Source organism: Lepisma saccharinum, chromosome 2 (assembly GCF_977018435.1).
Source record: "Lepisma saccharinum chromosome 2, izLepSacc3.1, whole genome shotgun sequence".
Taxonomy (NCBI): Eukaryota; Metazoa; Arthropoda; class Insecta; order Zygentoma; family Lepismatidae; genus Lepisma; species Lepisma saccharinum.
Genome location: NC_139230.1, coordinates 140,029,450 through 140,043,667, shown reverse-complemented (window position 1 = coordinate 140,043,667; position 14,218 = coordinate 140,029,450). Strand labels below are relative to the sequence as shown.

The 14,218-nt window shown below is 36.7% G+C and overlaps 1 protein-coding gene across 3 annotated transcripts in view; it reads left to right on the top strand.

Moving 5' to 3' along the window:
* Positions 1 to 14,218, top strand: part of LOC145984519 (uncharacterized) — a 141,628-nt gene that overhangs the window by 57,242 nt on the left and 70,168 nt on the right. For 2 of the 3 annotated variants that reach the window (XM_083118176.1, XM_083118175.1), the window contains exons 1-2: positions 3,020 to 3,126; positions 8,890 to 9,120. In XM_083118176.1, coding sequence (XP_082974302.1) covers positions 8,925 to 9,120 — 196 coding nt within the window. In that variant the 5' untranslated portion in view covers positions 3,020 to 3,126; positions 8,890 to 8,924. Of the gene's footprint in view, positions 1 to 746; positions 898 to 3,010; positions 3,127 to 8,889; positions 9,121 to 14,218 lie in introns of those variants that run through there. The other variant, XM_083118174.1, reaches the window with a different exon arrangement.

Genomic DNA, 14,218 nt, shown 5'->3' with positions numbered 1-14,218 from the left:
GGTAAACCTTGCTTCACTCCCCTCTTTTTGCCTTCACTGTCTATTTCTCATGCTTTTGTGGATTTATATTAATGATGTAGGACAAGTTAGTGCAGCATGGAAAACTTTAGTGTGTTTGTATAATACTCCTTTTCTTTCTTGTGTACCTAATTTTACCATTTTAATTGCCTTTCAATAATATGCTTTTCTCAGTTATACGTTTTTCTCCTTCTGTCCTCCATATAACATGTAACTGGGATTTCACTGTACTTCCATAACATTAATGGCTATAATTTCATAATGCATGCGAAGGATTTTGTATAATACTTGTGTATTTTTTTTATTTAATGGAAGCAGTATTGTTTATTTATTCATTTTCGAAACAAGATATTTAATAATTTCCTGTTCTAACCTCAAATAATAGATGAAAAATATTGTGTATTGCAGCAATTGCTCAGCATTCATGATGACATTCCTCTTGTATTCATACATACCAAAAAAAAATGTCAAACTGACAAGACATTAGGCTCTAAATATGATTTTTCAGAAGGGGTTTGTGAATGATTGTGCAAATTAGTTGTTAGATGACTGTAAGGTAGTAGTAACAAACTTTGCATATTTTCCTACCTCAGGTGGCTCTTTCAGTATGCCAAATTTCAAATGAATCAAAATATGTGATGTTGAAAAGTGCCTCTTCATTAGTTGATTTCACATGGAATGGCCCTCATGTAAAAACAATAATATGATTTTATGTATTTATATTGCAGGTACCTCAACAATATCTGAACAAAGTAAAAATTTAGTTCACAACTTACCTGAAGAACTTGGAAGGGACATTTCAGCAAACATTTATAATCAGGATGAAAATTTGGATCTCAGTTCATATGCATCGCCTATGGAGCCCAATCCATTCTTAAGGTATGCTATTTATTAATAAGATGTTAGTAAACTTTAATTTTGTATTTTATGGGAGGTAGTTACATTCCTTAACAATAACCCTGAGGTGGCATAATTTTTCAAATACAATGAATTTCCGATGTAACATTGTAAATAATGTTAGTGTGCTTAACAACAAAAATGTCAATCTGACAAAACATTAGGCTTTAAATATGATTTTTCAGAAGAGGAATATGAATGATTGTGCAAGTTACCTGTGTACCCTGCTCCCCTCCTCTCTTCTTTGCATTGCCTGCAGAAGTTGCAGTACAAATCACTGCCTCAAGTGCCAGACAATTTAATATCTTTCCTCTTGCCAAACGACAACTCATCCATCCTTCTTACTTCTGAATTTTCACCGTACTATGTTGTTATGGCTTTTCCATGAGATAGGAAACAACAGATAACAAGAAGATCAGTTTTGCTTCATTCTCATTCCTCGAAGTTGCTCATGTTCATAATCCTGTTATTTTCCGTGTAACATAGAATTGTAATTAGGAGAAAGAATTTATAAGAGAACTAAATGACAAAGTTCTTATGTTGTGTAATCAAGGCATTGTGTGTTTAATCCTCAGTGGAAGCATATTTCACAGTGGTTTGGAATCCACATTAAACTGTGGGTCCAATACTTATTAGTCTATCTGAACATAAAGTTAACTTGAAACAAACTTCTGCTTTTTGTCTTCTGCCTCCACTCCTTCCAAAGATGTTTAATTTTGAAAGGAGGGAGGCCCAGGTTAACAGGTTAATATTTTCAAATTACGAGGATCATTGCAACTTCTATTTTTTTCTTGAGAATGCAAAACCGACACAAAAATTCAAAATATACAAATTGAAGAAGACACTATATGGAACAGGGATGGACAGATCTGGATTCAGGACTTTTGGAACTGGATCCATGGAATGGAGACTTTCGGAACTGGATCTGTGGGACAGAGACTTTTGGATCGAGGCCTATGGAGCGGAGACTTTTAGATCCAGATCCATGGGACTGAGACTTTTGGATCCAGATCCATGGAAATGAGACTTTCGGATTCGGTTCCCTGGAACAGAGACTTCCAGATCTGGATCCATAGAACTGGGACTTTCTGATCTGTGGACCTTACACTGTAAACCCAGATTCAACATTTGTTTTAAATTGCCAATGCTGTAGTTTTGAATCTGTTGATGTCATGAATGCACACAAAAGGGGGTGGGGGAGGGGAGTTGTGAAGGTCAGAACTCCTCCCTTTGAACTTCATTTTACTAGCTATTAGTGTAATATAATTATTGCACTCCAATTTTCTATTCATAATTGTGCTCAAAAGGATTTTTCAGCAGTTGACTCCCCTTAAAAATTTTCTTTTCATGTATCAAGCTTTACCTTTATGGTATAACTGCCTTCAAACCCTCTTAATATGCAGCTCATTTTCATACATAGGATGACAATTTTTTTAGCGATAACAGGCATTTTTCAACCAAAATCAGAAATATCGATGCAATATTATTTGTGTAATTATCTACCTCTCACTCTGCTCTTTGCCAACTTATTTCTGAGCACACAGAAATAAATTGTTTTCGCAGTGCTTTAGGAAATTGACAAATGTACATGAAATGTAATGTTCATGTTATTGTTAGCCATATCCCAAAAATAGTTGCATTTTCAACAAAGTGAAAATCGAAGCATCTGGCTTCCAGACCTACTGGTTCCATCTATGTCATTCCTAAAAGATGAAATGAATAAAAGGGGGGTTGCTTTTGTTGTTGCTGAAAACCATTTTATTTTCAGTTAGTGTTCAGTCTCTGTTTAAGATGGGCAGAAGCGCTATCTGGAGGCACTTTGAGAAGAGAAGTAACTGTAGTAACAGGAGCTTTATGGAAGCCTTTGCAATCTCGCCATCCCACTATTGCACTGTGTGTCCTAACTGCCTTTGTAGTAGTCAGTAGCATTAAGTGATTGACTCATGATTTTGTCACTGAAGGTTCCATTTTTTTCCCTCCTTATTGTCATAATTAGCAAAACGTAATAGAAAATTAGAAGATTTTAATATACATGTATCGCTTATTATTGGCACACAAACCTTGTATACAATTGATTCTGATTTTATTGTTTCAGAGGATATCACTTCAATGAAGCAGAGCTTATTGAAGAAACTAGGATATACTGTAAATGGATTAATAGCTTATTATCACCACCAGAAGAACTTAGTTGTGATCTTGCATGGCAGAAAGGTGAGGAATTTATCTAAGAGAAAATATTACAAGTTTTAGTGGAATTATATTGAGAGCATCAAGGGAAACAGATTTACCCATGAAATATAGTCCACCCTCAAATTAAAGCTAAATTATATTGCAGGAGGAGGGGGTGAATTCCTGCAATGTCATTGTGTCAATGTTTGGGATTAAAATATATATTAACAAAATTAATATAAAAAATTAGCAATGATCACTGAAATTGGAAATAAACCAAATTTAAAATTGCAATATGCAGTAAGATATTTTTATGAATAATCAGTATTCCTCCTATTAAAATGTCTAAATACCAGAGATTTCTTATTTTTGAGGATACTAGTCAACAATATCTGAATAAAAGTATCATTACAAAACAGTTTCCACCTGTCTGTTCAAATATTGCTTTCTCAGAAACTACAAGAACTAGAAATACACAATTTGGTGTACTGATAGACCAACAAAATAAAACTTGAATGTATTGTAATCTAACTCTACTAATTAACAGACTCATCTGTCTGTCTCTGGAGACAACAATCCATCAAAAGTGACCTGTTGATATATCAGAAATTAGCAAATGTGAATGTGAAAATATATTTGAATATACATATACATATAACTACAGATGATAATTCAGTTCTATCCTTTTTTGTCATTTATATACATATGAAGGTACAGACATGCTCGAATTCGTATTTAGAAATGATACAAAAGAGATACCTCTGTGAAACTTTTACAACCCTTCGATGTAGTCACCAGCATTGTGTAGAACCCATTCCCAGTGATGTAGAAGTCATAGTATTCCTGTGGCAGCACCTGTTCATTTGATGGTTCAAATGGAGCGGACTATATTGCCTGAAGAATTTCTGGAACAGTTTGGAAGTGAATAATGCCCTTCATCTTAGGGATCAAATCAAAGTAACAGGAACTTAAGTCTGACTAGTATGAGGGATGGTAGAGCACCTGCCAGTCCCATCGAGCTAACATATCAGCCACAGGTTGCGCTATATGCACCCGAGAATTGTCCTGCAAAATAATGAGAGGATTCAGCAGAAAGTGTCCCCTCTTCTTTCGCAATGCAGGTTGCAGGTTATGTTCCAAAAATGAACATTAATACTGCACATTGACCGCTTGTCTTTGAGGTATGATGTGTGTTACGATAACACCATCACAGTCGTACATGAGAATCATCATAATTTTCACATTAGTGGGGTTCTGACTACACAACTTTTTTAGACCACCAACTCCAATGATACTTTATTCCTTTCGTCACTACACATGTGCCTAGTGTTGGAAGGAAGAGTCCATTTACTGGGATGTAGGTTAGGTATCAAACTAACATTTGGTATAAGCGAGAAGCGCTGGTTCCATTTCATGGCATATATACAGCAGTGTTGCCACTATTATATCTTCAACTCACATATTTCACTTTTACATGTAATAATGAGAACAAGAGAACCCTTTATCAACATGCAATAATTAGGGGTCCAGAAGGAAATACCCAAGTTTAAAAATTTCCCGAAAATAATGAGTTTAAGCTGGCCCCTGTGGCGGAGTGGTTAGCACATTGTGCTACGACGCTAGGGGTCCCGGGTTTGAATCCTGGCCTGGGCATGGATATTTGTGAGTGTCCATTCATCAATTTCATCACTCATCCCCATCTTCGCAAATTAGCCAAAAGTGGCACAAAAAGCGAAGTAAAATAGAGCAAATTAAATCAAATCATGAGTTTAAGAAATGTTACATAGGTTCTTTCTTTATTTTTTCTTCAAAATTGTGGGATTGGCATTACATGACCTCAAAGAGTGGTATTTTGTCATGCTTTCCTGCAAATTTGGTTCATCCAGCATCCATAGGACCGACGTTAGAAGCAATTGTTCTATTTTTATCCCCGTAAGCTGGCAACACTGACACTCTTTTTATACATTATTATTTTTTTCACCCAAGAAATATCAGCCTATTTTCAAGGAAATTTTTCATGGTTGGGAATGTACTACTGCTACATACTATATTTTACAAAACACTTTGGTCTATTTTGGTGGCCACAGGGTTTTGCCGAACACCAATTTATAAAGAAAGAATCAATCTTCTTCTTTGTTTAACTTTCATTATTGATTGAGACAATGTAAATTTCACCTCCTGTAAAAGCCATGTCATTCTGGAGGGAAAAATGATTTAATCTCTCTATCAGATGTCTGCAAATGTGATCCATTACCTGCCCACAGCCCACTCGCCGTAATGGGAAGAAATACCCACCCATTCCCACCCTGTGCAGCTGTTGTCTTGAACCAACCCAACTCGCCCACCTTTCCATCATCCATCATTACCCAGTGTGGTTCAACAGTGGGCAGACAGCCTATGACCATCGGTGTCTAGTGCACTGGAAAAATTTCAAATATAATGAGGGTAAATTGACATTCCGTTTCATGGGTCTTTTAATATCAAGCAACTCATATATGGAATATAGTTTGGTATTGGTATTGGTAACTATTTCTTGATTTCTTTTTTTTTTATTATTTTAATTCATTTTTCTGCAACCTTTGGATAATCGTGAACATGGGAATGAATGCTGATTAGATGAAATGGATGAGAGGACAATTCCCGACCTGGTCGTGAAATGGAGATTTTCCTGTCCCGAATGGCAGGATTATTCATATTTCCTTCCCATTGCTATCCAGACCAAAAAAAATTTGGTCCCGCACACCCCTAGTTATGAGAGTCAACATGATTCTAATGTCTCTTGTGAAAATGTTCGCTAACTATATTTTTGGACATGCCAGTTAATTGCTGTAACTGACAGCCTGTAAATTGCAGAAAACTATATTATTTATAAAAAAATATCGCTACAATTGCACCATTAGAATTACATGAACTTCTTGCAGATATCTGAGGGAGGAGGGGGCTGACAATTGTGCCCTTGTGGGCACCCTTGAACTTATACAGGGTACGGCAACATAACTTCCTTTTTTGAAATGCTCGCCATGCAGCCTGTAGAGGTCGTAGCGGGGCTGGAGTGGTCTCATTCGACAGGCACGAGTCTAAAGTTTCGTTTGCATCCCTGTCAGTCGCCAGCATGCGGTGGAAAAGTGAGGAGCGTGCGTTTGCCATCGAGGCCTACTTTACGAACGGATGTTCTGTTATCGCAACCCAGTGCACCTTCCAAAAGTGCTTTCATGTAGCCCCTTTGGGCCCTGTCCCGGACTGGGAATCAATTGTTACCTGGGTCACTACAATCAGACAAACCGCGAGTGCGACAAGACGAAGAACAGGAGCCCCTCGGCCCATCCGATCACGTGAGAACATTGAGTCAGTGAGAGCTTCAATCTTGTGATCACCATGGCGTTCTGCGCGCAAACATTCGTCTGCCCTTGGACTTTCCGATCGTTCAGTGTGGCGCATTCTGCATGATGACCTTCATTACCATCCCTATAAGTTGGTGATTGCGCAGGAACTCTCTGAACACAACTTCACTTCTTGGCGGGACGCATGTGAGGCATTTCTCTAAAACATTCCAGAGGACGCGATTGTTTTTTTCAGTGATGAAGCCCATTTTCACCTTAGTGGATACGTCAACAAGCAGAACTTGCACTGCTGGGCTGACACCAATCCCCGAGAATTGCATCAACAGCCTTTGGATTCACCTAAAGTCACAGTGTGGTGTGCAATTTCCTCCGCTGGGATTGTTGGTTCCTGGTTTTTTGAAGAAAATGAGGTCACAGTGACAGTGAATTCAGACTGGTATGTGAACATGTTGGAGAAATTTGTGTTTCCACGACTGGATGAATTGGATTTAGGGGACATTTGGTTCCAACAGGATGGAGCAACGGCCCACACTGCAAGGTCATCGATGGCTGTTTTGCGGGAACACTTCCCGGACCGCCTCATCTCAATCAGGGGCGATTTGGAGTGGCCAGCCTGCTCCCCCGATTTGTCCTTTGCGATTTTTTTTTGTTGTTGTTGGTTTTTTGAAATCCCACGTTTATGTTACCGGTCCAAAGACCCTCCAAGACCTAAAAGCCAACATCCATCAAGAAATTGCCAACATGCCCATTGCCAACATATCATAAATGCTTTCGATTTGTGTGTGAGTAGGTTAAAGCTAACAATGTCTTCTAACCTAACATTTATTTTAAGTGTTTGCCAGGAGGAAAGGTTTAAAAATCTTTAATCAAATTGATGGAAATGGTAAATCGATGGAATGTTCTTTTATTCATTTTACCAATACATTTACCAATACTTCTGAATCTAATCTTTACAGTGGTGTAAGATACATATTATCATTTTCTTTGATGAACGCTGCCACTTACAGCAAAATGTAACCCCCACTATCTGTTTCTAATACTAACTACATGGGGAAGATATGGAGAGTGCACCAGAAGTGACATTTACTTTATCTGCATGTAGCCTTTTGATTGTTAAGTTCTATGATAACTATAATCAACAATTCCCTCTTCCTAGTGAATATAAACTATTATGGATTAAGTGACACATAATTTTCCTCACCTCAAATATTGTAAATCCCTTCTAAAAGATTCAATCTTGAATAGAGAAATATTTTATCTCTTATTCTTTTACACATGCACAACATTTAGAATTGTAGGAACTATAATATATATATAACAATAGTCCTGAAATGCCTTAATTCAATATGAAATAAAGATTTATGTGGAGGGGGGATAACTTAATCACACACTCTCGCACATTCACTCATTCATTTAAATAGTTCAAAATGTAACAACACTACAACAATACTAGATGTTCATACATCTAGTTACAAATAGTGCACCTTATGTAGAGAATAAGAGTACAATCAACCTGCACACTGCTGTCATCGACAGTCAATAAATTGGCCATTCATTTGCTCAGAATTACTGTACTCTCTGTTTAGTAACAAAAGGGGTGAAAGTTTGCAGAAATATATTGTGTATTGTTATGCTCTTCATCAAAAATGCATTTGACCAACCTCATTCTAGAGAAAGACGAGGTTGGAGGAAACACATTGGGTCAGATTCATTGCCATCTTTTCCAAGCACTAGCAGGGCTTCCGTGCATAGGAGAGCCTGTTTTGTCATGACTATGGCAGAGAGTAAAGTCTCTCTGAGCACCTAAGACTGATGAGTGGATGTTATCAGGTGTGGCACTACACATTGACTGTGTGCTCCTAGTGGGTGACATAAAATACTGCAAACCATCACTAGAGAGCAGATCCCTGATGCGAGAGTTACAGTTATGTCAGGGATGTAAAGCATGATGCTCGACTCGCAATGAAAGCTTCCACATGCACACACACACACACACACACTGTGGGGGAGGAAGCTGTGATGATGAGGGTTAGCAATAAAGAATTTACTGGATCATCACAGTCCTCATGTAAAAGGGGCCTCCCCGATGGTGCAGTGGTAGCGTCGCCGCCTTGTAATGCAAGGGGTCCCGGGTTCGATACCCGGTGGAGGCACAAGTGGTTCGGATCCCACTTTAAACTGTAGGTCCAGTCCCGATTAGCCTTACCGTGCATAAAGAGGACTTAAAGCACCAACTCAACAACTCAACTCATGTAAAAGTTCTCACTTGCATTCAACACTAGGCTGCTCTAAATCCCATTCTAGCTTGATTCTTGACACTTGAAGGAAATTGTACTCTTTGTTGTTAATATAGAATTTCAGGTGTACCATAGTAACTAATTTAGTAAGTTCATGTATGTAAAATGTACTTTTCTGTCATACACTTCTAGTGATAGACATTCAAGAGTTAATTTTCCATCCACAGTGAATGTTGATGAATTGTAGCAGAGAAGCTTAGAGATGGAAATTCCTGCAGATTCAATGGTGGCTCGTGATGTCACAAAGAAGAAATGGATGGCTCTGAGGCACACTGCAGCTTCAGTGTACAGCAGCGAAGAAGTTGCACGTGTAATTGACAGCACAGTTCACCATATTGACAAAACAGCGATTGTTGTCTGTGAAGGTGTAGGAAATCGATACAACTACATTGATTTTGGTAAGTATATTGTGCGTATAGTTTTAATATAGATGAGTTGCAGTGCTTATTTCTCAAAATGTCTTCCTTTATTTTCAACCTTAACTTTTTCTTTTAGTTCCAATAAATTCTTGTAATTACATGCTCATTCATTTCTATATACCATACATTTTTTTTTTAAAAATAGTAGTTGTAGATTTTCTAAATTATTTGTTCCTAATGTCAGTATTTCCGTGACAGAGTTCCAAATGTGTATGTTGAAGATAAGTAGCTGGGAAGTTGTCTGAACCACAACAGAGAGTGAGAGGGGAAACACACAGAACATCAAAAGCAAGTTGGTTGCATATCTGAGAATACTTTTACAATAACATATCAATTCTATAACAGGGTGTTTCATAAATGCATAAATGTCTATGAACAGTGATTGGTTGAGAAAATAGTTGAAGAAGCAGTTTGTGTATGGTTCTCTTCTGCAACCACACATTATCCTTGTGATCTTTTATTAATTTTATTTTGAACACCCTGGACTTTGTATCTTTTGCTTCCAGGATTTAAGTGTAATTTCAAAATTGCATACTTTTATGATCTTTCATTTGCTGAAAGTGTTGAAACAGATAATTGAGACACAAGAAATTATGATGTGCTTGAAATACAATGGAGATAAAGAAAGCAGATATTTCATCCAGAGAGTTTGCTAATAATGACGAAAATATATACTTTTATTATGAACAACTGTTCTTCGTCATATCCATGTTTAGTGTTACACTTTCAGTTCACAGGAAACACGAACTAAAATACTAAAAGCAAGTTGAAGCTGTTTTGTGTGTGTGTAATTTTTATAGGTTCCATGGGTACTAATCAGAACCAGACATATTGATGGGTCATTGCTCATATAGTCTTCAATGAACTATGAAAACTACAAATGGACCATCAATATTTTTTAGTAGCAATTTTCAACCACTAAAATTGTCAAGCCCACCATCATATTTATAAAGAAGTTTTAACATAAGAAACTAATCTAAAAATTATGTTTAAAGGTTCAAAGGGCAATGCCCCCTCCCCCCCTGTGGTTGCGCCAATGTAGCAAACTTATGTGGTGCATGAAGAGGCACTGTATCCAAGGTCATGACGGTATTGAGTGTTTCTGAAAAAAAAATCATAAGAAAAACACAATCAGGAAAGAAATTTTAAACTGAGTGTCATTGACTGATGAACATTAAAGATGATTGTGACCAGGTACAAGAAAGCAACTGCTGTGAACATAACGTTGAAGCTGTATACATGTCTGCTGAACCCCGTGTCTACAAAAACTGTGAGAGGGGTACTGCATGGATGAGATCCAATTGCCAATTTATGTATGGGGAATACCAGTGGTGATTTCTGAAAATTTCACCTGGTTTACTGCAGTAATTTTTATTTATTGTATATATTAATTAGATATAATAGAAATAAAACACAAATGCAGATATGCAAGTTAAACAAAAACATAAGTCTGACAACCTCAAATTTCCAGCAATTTCTGTAAACATGAAAAAGTTGTTTTGTCAGTGGTAAACCAGAGAACATGGGAGAATATGCCATTGGAGAATACCAAACCAAGTGTAGGACCAAGACTGTCTGTCTCATGTCAACTGTGAAGCATGTTGTGGGCTGCCATAACATGCTATTCTACAAGCTCATGCACAGCTTGAAAGGAAGAGTTAGAAGGAATAAATGCCTTGATTGTTTATGAAGAAGTAACCAGGAAAAAGATTCAGTGCCACAAGCTTCTTTTGCAACTCGTAGAGGCGCTAAGAGAAGCCTTCCTTCAACAAAGAACACAAAACAGTGTCTCCCAAACAAATGAACGGAAGACTTCAGAAGATTGGAAATGTTGCCAGTGTCAAGTACTCTACAAATGTAAAAGAAGCAAAACTTGTGACACATGTTTGCAAGAAAGCAGTTTGTGGTCAATGTTCGAGCAAAGTATGAAGTGTATGATTTGCTGGTGATAAAATGGTAAAATTTAGTATAAATATTTCATATGAAAATAAAATAGAAGAAATTGTTACTACTATCATCACAAGGACAAGAATGTAATTTATGTCATATCAATATTCAACATTCAATATGGGAGAATATATTTGTTGAATATTGTAGTCAGTATTAAATATTGTAATTAATATTAATTCTATCCTAGTCTAGAATATAAAAATGGATGTATGTGTGTGGATGTGTATATTTGTTTGTTCCAGCATAACTCTTGAACGCCTGGAGCAATTTCAACCAAACTTGGTACACATATCACTTGCAATCTGGAAAGAATACTTTTCAGGTAAGACACCCCTGGCACCCCTAGGGGTGGGGTTGGAAGGGGTGACATGTAAAAATAATCCAAAACGACCTATATTAAATTCCCCACAAACAGACATCCGTGACTATGCAATCCCGCACAGCGATAGTGTTTCTCTTGTTGTCTAACATTCAGGCTGTGTTGCGAAAACAACTGATATTAGTGTGGAATCCGTAGTTTTCGTGACACTCCCTAAGCGGTTCAACTTCAAGTTTATCACCTATCGGCATGGGAGGGGGGGTGAGAGGGGTTGCTAAGCTAATTGGTGACATTCACAATCACATTTAAAATTAGTTACATTTTACACTATAGTTATAATTCATTATTTTTCTGTCTAATACAAGATTGGGATAAATAAATACCTGGGCAACGCCGGGTAATCAGCTAGTATTATCAATAAATATTGTAACTTAAATGCCTTTAGAAATATTTTTCTGCAGTACAATATTAGTAAATTAATATCCTATATCAATATCCTATTTTTATAAGCCTTAATGGTGTGCATCACACATTAGCTATCAAAATGACCACTAATGACACTTCTATGTATACAGCAACTAAAAGAGCTTTCAGAGTGTTACACTCCCTTTATAGGCTTAAAAACTTCTACCACGTAGTATTAACCCTTTCCCTGGCATGGCCATGTTTTCACGCTGAAGAGAATCCAACATTTCTCTGTGACATGTGCTTTGTCTGAGCTATGCTGCCACCTAGCAGCTGAACACGTGATTGCAAAATCTTTTGCAAGTGTTGAGGGAAGATCGCTCTTGACCTTGGAAACATTTGAGTCATTGTTTTGTGAGGTGCAAGTCTATTTTTATCCCCATTGTTGTTATTGTGTTCCAGAGCTCCATGTGTTTGAGGTAGAAAGAAGAATGGCTTCTTGAAAGGGAAATCAGGTGATAAAGTTGCAGGATTTTGAAAGAGTAGCAATGGTGGTGATTAGGGGGGTGGGGCAATTGCCACCCCACTTTTCATCACTTTTGCCCCTGCACTATGCTAAACCTTACAAAGGGAAATATACTGTCTTTGCACCCCAGTCCATTCACTTAAGTGAATGAAATTTGTGCTGATGAAGAAAGTGAAAATGAAATCTATATTTTCGAACTTGATGATATTCAAGATGTAATATCTTCTAATGGATCAGACGAAAGTGATAGTGATGATACTGTGATCTTACCCCCAGTGCATAATACACACATTGCATGGACAAATTACTAACTACTAAAATTGCTAAAATGCTAAAACTGTTACATTATAAATATGTGCTTTCATTCATCCTCTACTGATATTTTCACTTTGTATAACAAAAGATTTCATCTTTGTTGCTGTTGCCAAACAAAAAGAAGAAATATGTTTTTTAGGTTAATTTTGTTTAAATTTCCTGCCAGGATAGAGACAGCAAGGGATAGAGTTAAGTCTGTCTTAACAAACACTCATTTTTTCACATCTTGACCACTGTGACACTGTCTACTCTGAATTATCAGAGAATCTAACTCATCATGTGCAATAAGTTTAAAATGCTTGCATCCAGTTTATATTCAACATCAAATACAGAGATCACTTTCTATGAACAGGTAAACTTATTTAAATAGACAGATTGACGAATGTACTCAATCTTACCATACTCTATAAAGCAATGAACTTAAAATAACTTGCTTATCTCTAAAGCAGATTCTCAGTCCTTTCTGACTCTCATAGTCTTAACACCAGATACCAAGACAGATCTCAACTGTCCATTCCCCTTCACAACTCAAATTTCACTGTGTCCACTGACCATCTGTGGAACAAGCTGCCCATGTAAATTTAAAATTCATCCTAAATATCTATTTTTAACAGCCAAATAAGATATTTCTTATCAAGCAGCCCATCAATTTAAATTTAATATGCATACCAACTGCAGAAATGGACACTGATGTCCATCAACACTCTAAACTGCAATATTACCTCAATATTTCTGAACTGAGATACGTGCATACATATGTGTGTGTTTGCTTGTGCGTGCATCCATGAGCCTTTGTGTAGGTTTAGATTTTTTTGTGTTTATGTTAATTTTTCTTTTTGTATTTCTTATCATGATACCCATCATTCAATATATTTTGACATCACTGTTACCATCTGTGATTTATTTTTAATAGTTATTGAAAAGGATAAGGTTCCTCCTATATATAAGTGTGGCCTATCAATTCAAATTTTATATCTGAGAATTGCAATTTGGATGCTATCCAAATTAATATTTACAATTATACATAAATATAATTTGGTGGAAATATTTATGTTTATATATCAACATATTTTTATTAGGAATAATTATTTTAATTTTTATGTAGACTAATATAAAGGCATTATTTTAAATGAAAATATCAATGGAAACCATGACAAAAATCCAAATGAGATTAATGATTGATTTGGTGTTTTAAGGCCACTTTATGCACAGTAAGGCTAATCGTGACTGGACCTACAGTTTAAAGTGGGATCTGAACCACTATGTGCCTCCACCGGGTATCGAACCTGGGACAAATGAGAATAAGCTCAAAATGTAGGTAGTTATACTAAGAAACAATAAAAGTAAGCATATTGAACTACAGAGTTAAATGGCAGGATTTCGCACTATGCTTGTGCTGGGGATTGAACCCAAAACCTGGCTGATGCAAACATGACAAGCAATTTCAAAGGACAGCTTTAACTGAAAGTTATTTCAGGTTATTACATTTTCTGCAAACAATTGAACTGGAAATAAGAAAACTAATGTGTGACATGTTCGAAATTAGTGATCTCAAGTTCCGA